The sequence below is a fragment of the Sinohyriopsis cumingii genome, chromosome 4 (assembly GCF_028554795.1).
Source record: "Sinohyriopsis cumingii isolate HCF-2022 chromosome 4, ASM2855479v2, whole genome shotgun sequence".
NCBI classification, from domain to species: Eukaryota; Metazoa; Mollusca; class Bivalvia; order Unionida; family Unionidae; genus Sinohyriopsis; species Sinohyriopsis cumingii.
Window position 1 is genome coordinate 86,722,430 of NC_142964.1, and position 18,243 is coordinate 86,740,672.

The following is an 18,243-nucleotide window of genomic DNA, read 5'->3' on the forward strand; positions in this document are numbered from 1 at the left end:
AAATTCATTTTCCCTATTTTAATAGCTGCTATGTATAGTGTACTTTAGACTAATTCAGACTGATTTTTTAACACAAGGGAGCAGTCATTTTAGTTAGCAGTGTGCTTAAATCATGTAAAATTTCCAAAAGTACAATATCCAAAAGAAATATCATCCACATTACATTAATGTAGCATAGAGGTATGCAAACATTCTCACCACTGTGCATGTTTTAAATGCGAACTACTTCACCTTACATACGTCACTCTCTCAAAAGTACATATTATCTGGTGAGCGCCACCATAAAGAAGATGTAGGTATTATTTTTTTATGATTTAATTATGTTTATATGGCTGAAACATTTAAGTCGCAAGCATCAAAACAATCCTTATGAATAATTCTCCTGCCTTTTTCCCCACAGAACAGTATTTATGAGTGTCAGTCTCTAACAAGTCCAGCCTACCCCCCCCCCCCCCATGATAAAAGTGAGCTATTTTAAGAATGCACATTACATTTTGTAAACATAGCAACCAGTGTTATGCTGAATGACAGGAACATGAAACTAGCCAGAATTATTTCTGAGATATCAACAATGAATTTTACAATTAGAAAAGGGAGGTAACTCATCAGCTTCATAAAGGTCAAAGGTCAAAGTGTAAAATATTTGCCTATTGTTTAATATGGAAGAAGCGAATTCACTTTCTCTTCATTTATTTTTTATTTCATTGCAAATAAATGAAAAGAAACATTTTCACCATATATTTCTGTCGCTTATTGCAACAGTTTTAAATTTAAGTTGACTCTATTCCTATATTCTAAGTCTTCTAATTTCCCCATAATTAAGGTCACTACTCACACAAACATACCTCATGGCAAATTAAGTAAGCAAGAGAAAAATGATCATAATTAGCTTATTTTCATGCTGAAATGCAATATGAATGTACCATTTTATTCAGAACATCATACATAATTATATGAAAATAAAAAAAAATAATTGCAAACATTTTTTTATTTTCTTTAAGGTGGCGCTATACAGTTTCGCATTTTGCATAGGGTTAGGATTTTAAAGAAAAAGAATGTCCCCGGCTTTCCTCACTGGTTATACTGGCTATTTAAAAAAGACCTTGTATATCTTAGGTATAATGCAAAGAACCTTTAATTCCCTTTATTTTGGTGTATGATTGATGGGTGTACTATGGGTTATAGAGTATACAGCTTGGCCTTACTTCAAATGTGCAACTTTCAAAAAAGTGCTAGCTCTACTTGGTCATTTTCACTTCCTGAACTTCAGAGGTCAATTGTATAAAAAAGAGCCGATAACTTTTTTTACATTTTATATATTTGGTAATTCATTCATTGCACTTTCAGAAGCTGGTATTGTCTAGTCTGGCAAAATTCATTTTCCCTATTTTAATAGCTGCTATGTATAGTGTACTTTAGACTAATTCAGACTGATTTTTTAACACAAGGGAGCAGTCATTTTAGTTAGCAGTATGCTTAAATCATGTAAAATTTCCAAAAGTACAATATCCAAAAGAAATATCATCCACATTACATTAATGTAGCATAGAGGTATGCAAACATTCTCTCCACTGTGCATGTTTTAAATGCGAACTACTTCACCTTACATACGTCACTCTCTCAAAAGTACATATTATCTGGTGAGCGCCACCTGAATGGATAGTCTCAAATGGAATTACAGTAACACCTGTCTTGATGGTCAGTGGCCATCTTGGAAACGAGAGATTACAAGATTTTCAAGATGGCTGCCATGCTGGCTACAGTGGATGTCATATTGGCAGTAGTTTCATTTAGGAACCTGACATCATAAAAGTTTTTGGATCATCCATTCAGGTGAATAGTGATAAAATTTTCAAGATGGCCATCGTGTTGGCCATATTAGATGTCCAAGCAGGACCAAAATGACTTTACGATGAATATGTGTGTCAAGTTTCATGGCAGCCTTCCAAGTAGTTTAGGAGGAGTGGTAATAAGAAATCTGTGCTAACTGACAGACAATAAATGATTGATGATAGACACAGTAGCTCAATTGATGACTAAAAGAAATTGCTAGTTGTCAGTGAATCTGAAATATAGTCCTGACATTTACATATAAAAGTTGATTTTAGGATAAAGATGTATTTTTCATGATAGCTGGGTTGCATTGACCTATTTTTCATGCTTTGCTAATGTTCTGACCATATGATTTTCGTGTGCATGGATGGGGCCTGGAACTTTTTTTCAAAACAGGATAATTTATTTCCTTTTACTTCAAGTTGATTAATTTTGTTCATAATAAATAATGGATATAATTAGTTCTTTTTTCAGCAAACTAGAGCAATAATTGTTTTATCAAGCTATTTGTAGGTTGAAATTTTGTTTCTCAAAAACTCCCTGGTTTCCCTCCTTATCTTGAAAATTAAGTGGTCAGTCGCTTAAGAAATTCTATTATTATAAATGAAGTTATCTTTCACACTTAAGTGGATATTTCAACACAAGATGAGGTGTGTAATAAATAAGCCTTGCTAATCATAGGTAAGCCAGGTCTTTCTAGAACTGAAAATTTTATGAGGCAATTCTCAGAGATATAGAAGAAGGTTGGAAATTTCTGAATACTGGAGGAATTAAGAAATGAAGGTACAGCTTAAAAACCTAATGATCATTTGGGCATAATGTTTTGGAAATTATTTTGAATACGACAGGCATCAGTTCAGAAAATAAATCCTGGGTCATGGTGCACAAAACCAATTAAGATCAGTGCTTATTTTAACTTGATGCTAATTTAATTTTATATGATGGATTAAAGCGAACAGGATAAAGTAATTTTGTTTGAAACACTTAACAGTTAATTTAGGAGAACAACATATACATGTACTTAATGATTTTGTTAAATAGTGCAAACAAAGCTTAATAATAATAGTATTCAGTGCATTTTGTTTATTCAGAAACTAATTTAAAAAGGTAAACCTTTATACAGAGGTCACCGGTGTCGAAAGGCCAGTTTTGCTTTTTACCCATGGGTGGCCAGTTTCACCATGTACATTGGTATACCGCTCCTTTACATTTTTTGCATAGCAGTAAATGTGGACATTTATTTCAGAAATCATCTCAAACCTTTTACGTTGGTCCTCCAGAAGAAGCTTACACTAGAAACCCAGTAAGTGAACGGCAGAAACTTGTGTATAATGTTGTCAAAGACCTGGGATCAATTGTTGATGCCAAGAAATTCATCATTGTGGATTTTTTGCTTCCCCATTATTCAACATCAGGTAAGTACAGGAGTATCTGTATCAGTGGTTTGTTTTCTACATATTATTATGAACCTATCATGTACAATGGCAGTAATCAGAAACTTGCAGAATCATCCAACAAACGGATCAGTGACTTCATCATCCCATCAATATTTTTTGGTTTGGAGTCAATTTTGTTTACAATCTTATCTATTTGTTTGAAGTTTTTTGGGTCAAAAGTCATCGTTATTACTCTCATCGCATTTTGTTCCAGTATATCTTGATAGGGTAACAGCCAGTGCATAAATGACTTTCTGGTGGTATTTCTGGGGAAACACCATAGGAAAAGGGCCTTGTTTCTTGTCTTACCATTGATATACACCAAAGAAGGGAGGGGAAAAAAAGGGTTGCAATTACCTTTCCCTATATCGTGTTTATTCAAGAAATTCAAACATGCATTATTATAATAGGCACTCACATTGTAGATTGATTCATTTCTGCAGTCAGTTTTCATGTTCAAGTATTATATGCGTTGAATCAGTCATTGTAGAGTCCGACTACAGCTCAGTTTTTGTCCTGTAAATAGTTGTAGCCACTTTCCATTTGTAGCAAACAATGCAAAATTCTGACTCAATGACTAACTTGAAGTTCATAATGCTGGAAAAGTAAATATTTATTGCAGAGATTAATCTATCCATGCTGTAATCTCACTCAGCATCAACCGACTTGTAGTATATATTGCTTGAAAAATAAATATTTTTGCAGATATTAATATTCCGTTACCTATATATGTGTGATCATTATCAATCTCATCTGTTGTGAGCATTCTGTACTTGGATTTCGATTCTTGTGATTGAGTAACCACTCCACTGAATTTAATTCAGACATTGTAGTCTACATTTTTTCCTCTGTATACCATTATGAAAATAATTGTATTAGCATTTTCACTTGAGATTGCATCTTGTTTACATTTTGTATCATCGATGATGAAGAATGTTCTTTTCAGTGTCCAAGCTAATCAAAATCAGTATGACATTTCTGTCAGCCAATGAAATTCATCATCCTCTGCTTCTTTGGCAGTTAGTGCACTTGATTCAATAAGCTTGGAATTCAGTCATTTCAGACAAAAATCAAGATTGATGATCTTATGTCAGATTTTTTGATTTTAATGTGACCTACCAGCACAATCGAGTGAACCTTTGCTCCAAAGATGACTCAAGGGTGTAGCTAGAATAAACACTAGGTCCATCATATGTCTGGTTTCAGAGTGTGATTGACATGTTTGTGTGATGCCTGTTGCACCACTTTTGCTCCATTAAATATTGTTAAAAATGATACGTTTCACTTGAAAAATTGGACTTTATAAAATTAATATGTGAACTGTAGTTAAAATATCATAGCTAATAGAACATTTCCTCACTTACAGGTACTTGTGTCTTGCTAACTTGGATAAATCACAATATTTGATCATACTATGGTGACAGAGGTACAGAAAATATCCCCCTTGCAGTTCAGATGTGATATAAAACTGATAACATATCCAAGGCCATGGTCAGGGGATCACCATTACAAACATTGTTTCTTTGTTGTTTCAGACATTGCCATCTGCTTGGATCAAAAGCAGAATCCAGTGCCATTTCATCAATGGGAACATTGGATAAGGAGTCCATTCAGTGTGAGACAGAATCTTAAAAAAAATCAGTATCAAATGTAAGAACTTTCATATATTTCCTTTCGATGAAATCAGATTTAATCCATTACTCACCTTTTGCAACGAAAAAAAAAGACATCAATAAACTAGAACCTGTACTTTTTATAAAACTCCATACCAAAATTATTATGTTAAGCGAATGCTGAATTTGTGAAAAGAATTTTCTGTCCATACAGAACTTTCTCACAGAGTAGCCTTGGAAGTTGCATTAACTAGGAATTTTATCGCAATTTAACACTCAAAACTCATAAATCAACATGCAAACAATTATCATCATCATCATCATCGTCATGGATTGCCCACTCAGTCTGGTAGAATTCCCCCAAGTCTAGTGGAAATCTAGTGGATTTTATTGCAGCTGTAATGGATTTATGGCACCCCTCTCTTGTTGATTGTATTGTATTTGCTCCATAAGTTGTCATACTAAACTAACAAATGGGAGATGCCCCGATGCTGTAAACCTGATCATAGCAGGTGTCAGTTTCATACTTTTACCTTTACAAAATATACAGTTGCAGAATTTCTTGTGATAGTTTTCAGTTGCCTAGCTAGGGATGCATGCAGGCGAATGTGTGTAACATAGATAAGAATATATTAGGTTTTTAATTTCTTGGATATCTTCCCACCCCTGTCCATGTGAAAGGTTGCCTAGCTACAAAAGTATACTTCCCTGTTGATTCATTACATGTACATGTACCTGTTAGTGTATGCATAAGCGGAAATTTACATTCTGTTCTGCAACAAGTGGTAACTTTGATGTTCTTTCTTAATAAAGTGCTTTGTGTACTGGTTATTTCCATTTTATTTCCATACATTTCCAAGACCCACTTTGAAAAAATTATTGATAATATAAAGAACTCCATTTCTGTGCTGTTTATGCTATACAAATTAGAACACTGTGCTCTGTCATTGGCGATTCAGGTCATGAACAAAGAGATTTCAATGAGAAAAGTTACTTTTTGTCTTCATTTTTTGCAAATCCACATGTACACTCTATCACCAGGTCTGCTTACTTTTAAGTCAGCTGCCATGCAAGTTACTGTAGCTTCCTGCCTCAAGTCATCAGTGGACAATGTGGACAGTTCCTACCAGATAAAGATTAGTATCATGATGTTTCAAAATGACTGACTATCCAATGAAAATGTCACAAAACCACATACCTTAAAATTAAGAAGATAAAATATTATGAAAACCAAATTTGAGATGAGAAACACATTAATGTTAAATTCTCATATTATCACATAAAACTGGTTTCCAGCAGTGTATGAAAAACTAAAAATAATTATTTATAGTTTTCCCAATTAAAGGCTGGCCCTGTTAAATTAAATCTAGAAAAAGTGCAATGACCTTGATTCATGTCTAACTTGGTTCTGATAAAAATCAAAACAAGTGTATTTGTTTCAAACTATATTCCCCTCCATCTTTCTCCGCATGCCTAACCACCAACCCATAAGTAAATAGAGTAGAAGTCTTAAATGGTTTCAGTTGGAGCAGTTCCTAACAGCAGCTGGTCAATGTCACACTTCATTGTTTCAGAATGACCACCGAATTTGGATCAAAATGTTTCTTGTTGTCACAAATGAAACACTATAAAACCAAGATATTGGTTTGTGAAAAATGAAATCAGCCACTTTGTTTGTTAGCAATGGTCAGTCAGGAAGGTGTCACATTTAGATGTTATTTTTTAGCACTGATGTCTCAAAAGAAACATTAACTTCTGAGTGAAAATGTATTTTATTTGTGAAAAAATGAATTTTGGACTTATAATTGGACAAAAAAATGTAATGAAGTTAAGTTATGATATGTTCACATAAAACTGGATTGTCATGGTATAAAAAAACTGGATTGTTGTGGTATATAAAATGAACCAAATAACGTTTATTCTCCCCCATTAATCTTCATCACAGTGCACAAAGCAAACATTTGTAGACACATGCCCAGTTTTGGTGACTTTAAAAAATTCACAAGCCCTGACTCAATTCCACAAGCTCCAACTCATATTAACATGTGTCCAAAATTGCTCTTTGTTATTAATATCATTTGTCACACAATGTTGCAATTACTACATTTCAATTATGAAAAGATATTTTTAAAAAATCATATTTAACTGACTTGCGTGTTTATTTGTATCTAAAAAAAATTGTCACATAAAGCAATGTTTTCCTCCAGGCTCTGGGGTCAGTCATTGTCTAGCTGCTCTGACGATGTCCTTCTTACTCAGTGGATTATCGGTGTTCATTAGCATCTAAGGCATGTCATAATTTTTACAGTTGATGTTTACACTTTCATTGTTTTTAATAGGTTGAACTTGTGTACGCTGGTGTAAGCGTGAGCAAGAGACAACTGAATTATTGTTGATTAAATGTTAACCTTACACATTTTGAACAACACAATATTGATTAAATAAGACCATTAAGCAAATCAAAACAACACAATATCAATTAAACAAGACCATTAAGCAAGTCAAAACAACACAATATCAATTAAACAAGACCATTAAGCAAGTCAAAACAACACAATATCAATTAAACAAGACCATTAAGCAAATCAGAATAACACAATATCAATTAAACAAGACCATTAAGCAAATCAGAATAACACAATAACAATTAAACAAGACCATTAAGCAAATCAGAACAACACAATATCAATTAAACAAGACCATTAAGCAAATCAGAATAACACAATAACAATTAAACAAGACCATTAAGCAAATCAAAACAACACAATATCAATTAAACAAGACCATTAAGCAAATCAGAACAACACAATATCAATTAAACAAGACCATTAAGCAAATAAAAACAACGCAGTGTCAATTAAGGAAGACCATTAAACAAATCAATGTACTTAAGTGCTTTTTTGAAATCATTCCTTGTCGGTCTTTTCTTTTTATTTCAGCTCTATCAAAGGACAGCCAAGTTATAATCAAAGACTCAAAAAACAACACAACCACATTTGATCCCTTTAACACATTAACCCCTGAGCCAAACAGCTAGGCAGTCCCCTGAAGCATACTTGCAGAGATCACCTAGAGCAGTGTTAGCCTTTCCAGTGCCTGTATCCCTGAGACTAGCTGACAGCAATTGGATTGCAGATTTTTATAGAGGGGCTACTTGCAATAAAATTGTTATTATTTTATTTGTATTCATTTAATTCAGCTGAAATTTGGCACGGCAGTTCTCAATAAACTTACATACATAATGGTATAAATTTCACGCTACATGCAGAAATATAACTAATGCATGATGGTGAAAACAAATGATGTACTTGCCAATTTGCTTCTCTTGCCGTAAATAATCCATAAAATCCATTATGAATTCACAAAGAATTATTAACACCATCAACACATGAAATAATTATATTTTATGTACACAAAAATTCCACTTGTCGTCTCTTGTAAACTAAACATCCTGTGAATACTGTACACAAATGGGCATATTTTACTTGCTCTTTACTTACCTTTCTTCCTAAGAACTCTCACTGGAAATTTTTAAAACTAATAAAACACTTAACAAACCTTGAACTATGAACACTCATGTTAACAACGTATATTTCCCAAACATTTATTTAATGATTATTCAAAAGAAAAAGAAGCTCCACGAAATCAAATGCATTTGCATCAGGGTCTAAATCCGTTGCTGGTCCTTGGTATAGCCTCTTGTCAATGTGTGTTTTATCATTTACGATCATCGATCATCTCTACTTTCATTTTCTTCTTCTTCAACATTCTCATTTTCGTCACTACCGCTGTTATTTTCAGCAGCTTTTTCGATGTCACTATCAATCTCGTCTGATTAAAATCCAGAAAATTCTCCATCAGAATCCGTCAAGTAAAAGTCTGCTCCTAGAGGCTGATTCTCATCAATTTGCATCAATTTAAAATCGAAATATTTTCACTAAATCAACTGATATCAAAGTGAAAAAAATTTCCCGCTGTTCAGCAATGTGCGCTCTATCTATGTAAGCTAAAATTTGATTGGTTAAACTGCCTGCATTAGTAGGAAATGGATTTAAATCAACCAATGGTTTGCGCCGAGTTAACTCGTCGTGCGGGAGAAAGGCCTTGCTAAATACTGCCTCTTAAACTCGGCGCTCGGGAGACAAGCTATGCAAACTCAGCCACTTTAGCGAGGCTTGCGGGAGATCAGGGGTGTAAAGTACGACGAGTATACTCGTCGCCAGGGGTTAATGTGTTAATACTTATAATACTATTATAGAATTTCTCTACTGACAAAAATTCAAAATTTTTATACCTTTTTTTATTCAGAAAAAGTAAATAAGTAAATCAATGTTTAGCAATTCATTTTGTATTTAAAAAGAATTTATATAAATAATTGTGTCATTATCCTGCTATTAGTATGCTTTTCTTATTTGTCATCTATAGTCAAATTCTGGATGTAGTTAACATATACAACCTTAAATTATCAGAAATGTTAAAGTTTAAAAATGGAATAAACCAGCATTACAGCGACTATCAAACTGAACACAGTGACAATATTTGCAGTGTTCTTACAATTAATATGAATGGTTCAAAAGAAACTGGAAATAATTGGATTTACAACCTCTAAAGCCAAAACCTCTTCCACCTCCAGTTTGAAGTAGATAAAGAAGTTCTACTAGGGATTCCTGTTTAAAGTATGAAGCCTCATATTAATTCCAATCAATCCAACCACTCTGTGGCATGTTGGTTAGAGCATCCACTTTGGATGCAGGAGGCCACAGGTTTGAACCCTGGCTGAGTCATACCAAGGACTTATAAAAAATAGTACTAGCAGGTGCTTTACTTGGCACTCAGCATTAAGGGGTTAGTGTTAGGACTGGTCGGACTGGTATCAGGATAATGTGACTGGGTGGGACATGATGCTGCATGTTTGTGCCATGATGCCCCAGTGCTACACATCACTAATAACTGCCACACTGCAGACATTGTAGTGATATGACTGAAAAATTGTTAAAGCTACATTAAAAATCCAACACACACACACACAAAATCAATGCAATTAGAAATCGATTTTATTGCCTTGTCAAGCATGTGCCTTAGCAATTTTGGACAATATATGAGGCGTTATGAATATAATGCATGATACCATACCAGTTGAACAAGGGGAAAACAAAGCACGAATAGGAAGAAATTCCATTTATATTAAGCTTAAACCAAATCAATATACAAAACTGGATGCTATTGATTATACAGTAAATACATTTATATCTAATGCAGATACACATTTCACAACCAAATTTGCATTATTGTGGGCATTTTGGTTGCATTTTGCAATGAAGGACATGTTATTTTTATAAATTGTGAAAATTTCAGAGTTGTCCTTGCTTTGCGGTCCTGGCGGGTTTTCTGTACCATGAAGATGGCTGATGGGACAGAGACATATCAGGTCTACAGTCATCAGAAAATGAAGGAGAGACAACTCAGACAGCTTGGCTACCATGTGGAAGAAGTAAGTGCAGTGAACTTTCTCTTCCCACTTAAGATATATCTGTGTTATGGGGAAGTCCAAATGGTGTTGGTTCATTGTTGTCAATGACCTCTATCACATTTGAACATTGAACAGTGTAGAATGTTACTAATTATGGCCCAGAGTTAGGAAAAATGGGGTTTACGTGGACAAGTTTGTTGTCTGAGATGCCATGGATTTGACATTAGAAAAGTAGCAGTAAAGTTACATGTATGAATGTGTAAGTATTCTTAATAATTAATTAACCAGAAATAAATTGCCTGATATTGCTTACCATAGAAACTGTCATGTAAGCTTGTGAATGAAAATTCATATATGTATATAAACGGGGGAAAGGAAATGAAATTTGGAACACTTTGTTGCAGCATTGTCTCATATTTTTGGTGTCTCGTATAATCTGTTTTATGTTTGAAGTTGTTTTTGTATGCCTGCCGTAATGTGTTAGATGTTGTGATGTCCGTCTGTCTGTTAATGGTTTTATTTATGCACAAATAGTTGTCCTCAATCTGCAATTACTAAACTTTGTGGATAACTTGCACTTAGGTTAAGGAATAACCCTATCGAATTTAGGGTCATATGTTCACGGGTCACAGTCACTGACTGATTGAGAAAAAAAATGATTTTTGTACAGAGTGTCAAGTTTTATGTTTCTGCAGTTTGTGGATACCTTACAGTTGGAAGATTTCTATTAATTTTAGGGTCAGATGCAGACCTGCCACCCCGTATTTTGCGACTGTACATCTTATGGAAATTACCCTTAAAATATGGACTTGTAAATACAAGCAAAAATTATGGAAAGATTGTTGCAGTAAACTACATATACTGGTTTGATTCAGATCAGGGTCTTATATTTAATTCAGTGGAGTTGGTCAGTGAACCAGGTTAACTTTGTAGGAGTCCACAGATGCATTAAACTTCACATTTTTTCATACAAAATGTTGTCATGGTCAAGCTCTGTAATTGTCCTTCAACAAGCAATACATTGTTCAAGACAAAAATAAGTCTCTTAAAAGGTTTTATAGCAAGAATAAAAAGGAGTATTCAGTGAAAAATAAGCAGAAAGGGAAATAATTATGTTTATTGGCTGTTGTGTTGATTTGGGTCCCGTATATTCCCAAATTAATGCACCCACTCAAATTAATACCCACCTCCCCCTTTTAAGAACAGAAAATTTAAAAGCTGCAGTGAAAGACATGCTTTTCAATACCAGTCGGGTTCAGATTCATTATTACAAGAGAATCCTATAGTCAGCATTCTCATTTGATCACACTGTTACAGTGTATAAATCAATGTATAAATTACTGAAGTCACAGGTGTACTTGTAGTGTTAAACATTATTCAGTAGTTGGGTGGCAAATTCAAAGACATGCCAGTCCTTCTTCTACCAGTTGAGTGGGAAAATGTATTGATCGCTTGAAAGGAAAATGGCTCTCATTGAGATAGAAAAGAAACGATTGCACATTGAGCCAAAAGAGTCAGTGGTGACAAAAAGGAAGGCTAAAGAAAACTTTGCCAAAGCCGCAAAAAGAGCTCAACTGGCATATCAACAGGTTGTGTCCATTGGAGAACAAGTGAATGTTTGGGATTATTTGTATATAGTTGATGTACTTGGGTGTTTATTTTACAGATTTGTTATGAAAAGAGAGAAGTATAATATATTTGCTGCAAAAATTGAGAAATTATTGTGACTTCATTATGATGTTAACACTGACATGCATATGAATAACTTCAGCATCAATAGTATTTGAGAACAAATTCGTGTGACTATAAATATTGTGAAATTATTGAAGTCAAGTTGAACATTTTTGGTAAGTTTATTAGTTTTTCAGATGATTATTTTGGTTTATTTTATGATCATAAGTTGCACCAGGAGGAGTTTCTTATGAGTGTAAAATGCCTCATGGACCCCCAGATCGGGGGCACTGCCCCTTGAGACCCTATTGGGGGATGACCCCCAAACTCCCCTTAAAATTTTTTTCAGGTTTTTTTGTGGAAGACCAAAATCATGTCTGAGATATTTTTTAAGCATCAGAATGATCAGACTGTTGATTATAGAATTTTTAAAATATGGCATCTAGCAAGAAATGCATGTTGAAGAGAAAAGAGCAAATAAACCTCTTTAAAAGTTTGAATAATCAGCACATAAGAATAAAAAGGAATATTCAGTATGTCTCATGGTGGGAGATATGTTTGCCATCACGCGAAATAGAAGAAAATTCCAAGAATTGCATCAAGATGAGAGATAGCAACAAAACTATTGAGTTGCTTAGGGTTTGGAACTGAAGTTTGTGCAACTGTACTAGTGGTAGATAAGGTCTATTTTTTATTTACAAACTTTTAAGTTGAAAATAATTCTACTCTAGCTGCATGTTTCAAATAGTGAACTTTTTAATATATTTTACAGCTTTATGCTTTACAATAGCATTACATAATATTTTGTTAAACCTTATTGAAAACTGGTCAAACGTATGGCAAAAAATGAACTGTCTTACTCAGACGGACTTGTTAGGGTTGGCAGGTCTGCCGTTAACTCAGAACCAAGAATGACTAAATCCAACTCTTATATTGCCACCAAAAGGCGAGAGAAAAATGTTCTCAAAATAGACTGGACTGAACCAGAAGTAATTGTGACCTGATTCCATTTGGAAAATATAATGCCCACTGGGCATTAATTAGGGGATATATGGTGTGTTTCATGTCGGGAGAGATGATTACTTTCACCATGTGAAATGGGTAAAAGCCAAGGATTACATCAAGTTGAAAGATGGTAAATTCCACACGGTTTGAAACTGCAGTTTGTCAAACTGTACTGGAACTAATTAAGGTCTCAGTGTACTTTAAAAACATTTTATTGAATTTAATGTTTGCTGTTGCTGCATCAGCCTCAAATCATACTTCTGAACTTTTTAAATGCATGTTTTTCAGTTTGAAAATGGCAATACATCATCTTTTGTTACGCCATGCTGAAACCTGGTCTAATTTATCCACAAAAAAATGCTGACTGCCTTACTGAGAAGATATTGTTAGGGTTGGCAGATCTGCAGAAAGTAAAAGGTCTAGTTATTGGGACTGAAAGAATAAAAATAGTATCCACACAATTACATTAGTTCTGCTTCTCATACCTGGACCAGATATTGTGGATGTGGGTGTGGCTTGCAGTTGGGAAAAGGAAGAAGTCTACTGACTTTCAGGTCAAAGGTCAAGGTCACTTACTGTACAATTAAAAATTGTCCATACAATTACATTAATTGTAAATCAAAGTTCTGGACAAAAGTTTGTGGATGGCTTACACTTGCAGTGAAGATTTTGGGGTTAAAGGGTCAAAGTCACTAACTGAGAAGAAAAATGAACTCTGCACAAAACATTAAATTGTCTGCATAGACTATTAAACATGGAGTTGGGGCACAATTAGTAAGACTGCTAAATCTGTGTTGATACTGATGGACTATTTGTGGATCTGCTTGTGCCTCTTCATAAAATTGAGGAAATGTTTGCAGACAAACCTGCCTGCATATTGGTGTACATATTAGACACTGACATGCAGACAAACCTGTCTGCCTATTTGGTGTGCCTATTAGACACTGATATGCAGACAAACCTGTCTGCATATTGGTGTACATATTAGACACTGATATTTTTCGTGTCTCTTAAGCTATCATTGGTTGAAGGGTCCTTTGGCAATATGTACAGAATATTTCTGACTCATATCCTTTGTCTGATGACTTGTAGATCCACATGGAATAACACTACCCTACGTCCTGTGGCCATTTTTGAAATTTCTTGTTAGTTGTCACTTTTACCAAATACCAGTAAGTGTCTAAACTGTACACTGGAGTGTTTTTGAAAGAAAGATTTGAATGCAGCAAAATTTCTCATTTTAATGAACAGGTTAGAGCAGACCAACAAATCATCCATCAGTATCAACACAGATTTGGGGGTCTAATTTATAGGACGAGGGTATAACGTACTGTTCAAAAACATCTTTAATATGCTTGCATTTTCTAGTGGACTGAGACAGAAGATAAATGTTAGTTTTCATTCATTGATGGGAATCCTTTGTAACTGACAAGATAGCAAATATTGTGTGGGATTGGCTGCTGCCGATTGGAGTATTTTGTTTGTTTCTTTTTGGACAGTGAAATATTTGAGTGTCTAGAAAATATCAGAATGTAGGAAATATACTTTCTTTGCATGTACATAACCATGAAATACCCTTTTTTAAATGAAGTATCTTTTTACCTGATATGACCTCTGAACTCTAATGTTCTTCAGTATGTGAGGTAGGTAGTTGTACTGGTGGGCAAATTGTTCATTATGTCAATATTTGTAATTCTTTCCAGTATTGCATTTTGTAATACATAGATCACTTCTTTCCAGCATTGCATTTTGTAATGTGTAGATCACTTCTTTCCAGTATTGCATTTTGTAATACATAGAACACTTCTTTCCAGCATTGCATTTTGTAATACATAGAACACTTCTTTCCAGCATTGCATTTTGTAATACATAGATCACTTCTTTCCAGCATTGCATTTTGTAATGCATAGATCACTTCTTTCCAGCATTGCATTTTGTAATGCATAGATCACTTCTTTCCAGCATTGCATTTTGTAATGCGTAGGTCACTTCTTTCCAGCATTGCATTTTGTAATGCGTAGATCACTTCTTTTCAGCATTGCATTTTGTAATGCGTAGATCACTTCTTTTCAGCATTGTATTTTGTAATGCATAGATCACTTCTTTTCAGCATTGCATTTTGTAATACATAGATCACTTCTTTCCAGCATTGCATTTTGTAATACATAGATCACTTCTTTCCAGCATTGCATTTTGTAATACATAGATCACTTCTTTCCAGCATTGCATTTTGTAATACATAGATCACTTCTTTCCAGCATTGCATTTTGTAATATATAGTACACTTCTTTTCAGTATTGCATTTTGTATTACATAGATCACTTCTTTCCAGCATTACATTTTGTAATACATAGAACACTTCTTTCCAGCATTGCATTTTGTAATTCTTTCCAGCATTGCATTTTGTAATTCTTTCCAGTATTGCATTTTGTAATACACAGATCACTTCTTTCCAGCATTACATTTTGTAATGCGTAGATCACTTCTTTTCAGCATTGCATTTTGTAATACATAGATCACTTCTTTCCAGCATTGCATTTTGTAATACATAGATCACTTCTTTCCAGTATTGCATTTTGTAATACACAGATCACTTCTTTCCAGCATTACATTTTGTAATGCGTAGATCACTTCTTTTCAGCATTGCATTTTGTAATACATAGATCACTTCTTTCCAGCATTGCATTTTGTAATACATAGATCACTTCTTTCCAGCATTGCATTTTGTAATACATAGATCACTTCTTTCCAGCATTGCATTTTGTAATATATAGTACACTTCTTTCCAGCATTGCATTTTGTAATACATAGATCACTTCTTTCCAGCATTGCATTTTGTAATGTGTAGATCACTTCTTTCCAGCATTGCATTTTGTAATGTGTAGATCACTTCTTTCCAGCATTGCATTTTGTAATGTGTAGATCACTTCTTTCCAGCATTGCATTTTGTAATACATAGATCACTTCTTTCCAGTATTGCATTTTGTAATACATAGATCATTTTCCAGCATTGCATTTTGTAATACATAGAACACTTCTTTCCAGTATTGCATTTTGTAATACATAGAACACTTCTTTCCAGCATTGCATTTTGTAATGCGTAGATCACTTCTTCTCAGTATTGCATTTTGTAATACATAGATCACTTCTTTCCAGTATTGCATTTTGTAATACATAGATCACTTCTTTCCAGCATTGCATTTTGTAATGTGTAGATCACTTCTTTCCAGTATTGCATTTTGTAATACATAGATCACTTCTTTTCAGTATTGCATTTTGTATTACATAGATCACTTCTTTCCAGCATTACATTTTGTAATACATAGAACACTTCTTTCCAGCATTGCATTTTGTAATTCTTTCCAGCATTGCATTTTGTAATTCTTTCCAGTATTGCATTTTGTAATACATAGATCACTTCTTTCCAGCATTGCATTTTGTAATACATAGATCACTTCTTTCCAGTATTGCATTTTGTAATGCATAGATCACTTCTTTCCAGTATTGCATTTTGTAATGCATAGATCACTTCTTTCCAGTACTGCATTTTGTAATACATAGAACACTTCTTTCCAGCATTGCATTTTGTAATACATAGATCACTTTTTTCTAGTATTGCATTTTGTAATACATAGATCAGTTCTTTCCAGCATTGCATTTTGTAATACATAGATCACTTCTTTCCAATGCTGTATTTTGTACAGTATAGAATACTTCTTTCCAGTACTGCAGATAGTACTTCTTTTCATCACTGTATTTTGTATGTCATAGAACAATACAGTACTGCATTTTGTACGTATTTCCACTGCTGCATTTTGTACTGAATAGAACACCTCTTTCCAGTACTACAGAGAATACTTCTTTTCATCACTGTATTTTGTATGTCATAGAACAATACAGTACTGCATTTTGTACTTATTTCCACTGCTGCATTTTGTACTGAATAGAGCACCTCCTTCCAGTACTACAGAGAATACTTCTTTTCATTACTGTATTTTGTATTTCATAGAACAATACAGTACTGCATTTTGTACTTATTTCCACTGCTGCATTTTGTACTGAATAGAACCAGTATTGTATTTTGTACTACATAGAAAACTTCTTTCCAGTACTGTATTTAGTACCAAACTGTATAATAACTCAGGGGGTTGTGGAAAAAGCTTTAAAAATTGTGACTAATAAAAAGATTTAAAACAAATGTTGACTTCTTTTATTGATTTCAGGTAATATTGTAAAGAGAGAGTTGTCATTACATTAATAATATTTCATGATTGACAGGAAAGTTGCTATAAAATAAAACTTGTCAGAAATAGTAAAAGAATCAGTCACAGTTGGCTTGCTTTAGATCTGGTAGACATATAACATTTTGGATCAGGAGACCTGCATTTTGGCCTTGAATCCCTTTGACTCTTCTAAGTGCTTTATTTCATTGATTATGTCCCTGTGTTTTGTATTCTTTATTTTACAGATTTTTATAGCAGAATATGAGGCAGCAAAAGATAAGGTTGGATATTTGAAGAAGAAGTTATTTGGAAGCACTAAATGAATGTGTCTTTTGAAGAAGAAAAGACTAATAGGGAGAATTCCAGGTATTGCTCTGTGTCCCTCTTTTTCCTAAAGCAAGACTTTTGGATTGAAGCCACAGCAGAAACTGGATTAATCAAGGGTCACGTTCGGATGTTCAAGGTTTCCAAGCTGAAGAATATTTTTTTTCTTTCACAGCCTTGTGCAAGTTATGGAAATGTGAAAAGTCATGGAATATCATGGCTGTAAGAAACATAAATATTGATCTTAACATTAGCATATTGATTTCTGCTTCACTGTCTTAGTTTGCCACTAAAATAAATACAGTCTTTTCAACCATCAATTATGTTTCAAGTTTATTCTAAGAATCTACTGTTGTACACAGACAAACACATTTACTCATAAAATATCATCAAACTATGAAGAAGAAGCAGTTGCTTTTTTTGTTAAACAAATTTATCATAAATTTTTGTTGGGCATCAATTTTCATTGATTTGGGTGTTGCCCCAAACCACAAATGTATGGACCTAGCAAAAACTTAGCCACATACGATAGAGACTCCACCACCAATTTTCATCGATTTGGGTGTTGCCTCAAACCACAAATTTATGGATCTTGCAAAAAATTAGCTACATTTGATGAAGACTCCACCACCAGTTTTCATTGATTTGGGTGTTGCCCCAAACCACAA

General features: G+C 33.9%; 1 protein-coding gene across 2 annotated transcripts in view; it reads left to right on the forward strand.

The window, feature by feature from the left end:
* The window catches only part of LOC149801600 (non-canonical pre-mRNAs endonuclease FASTKD5, mitochondrial-like), a 35,669-nt gene extending 17,774 nt beyond the window's left edge, over positions 1-17,895 (forward strand). For both annotated transcript variants that reach the window (XM_089955856.1, XM_089955857.1), the window contains exons 4-7: positions 3,080-3,248; positions 4,805-4,919; positions 10,238-10,373; positions 17,497-17,895. In XM_089955856.1, the coding sequence (XP_089811982.1) occupies positions 3,080-3,248; positions 4,805-4,919; positions 10,238-10,373; positions 17,497-17,574 (498 nt within the window). In that variant the 3' untranslated portion in view covers positions 17,575-17,895. The remainder of the gene's footprint in view (positions 1-3,079; positions 3,249-4,804; positions 4,920-10,237; positions 10,374-17,496) is intronic.
* The last annotated feature ends 348 nt before the right edge of the window (positions 17,896-18,243 follow it).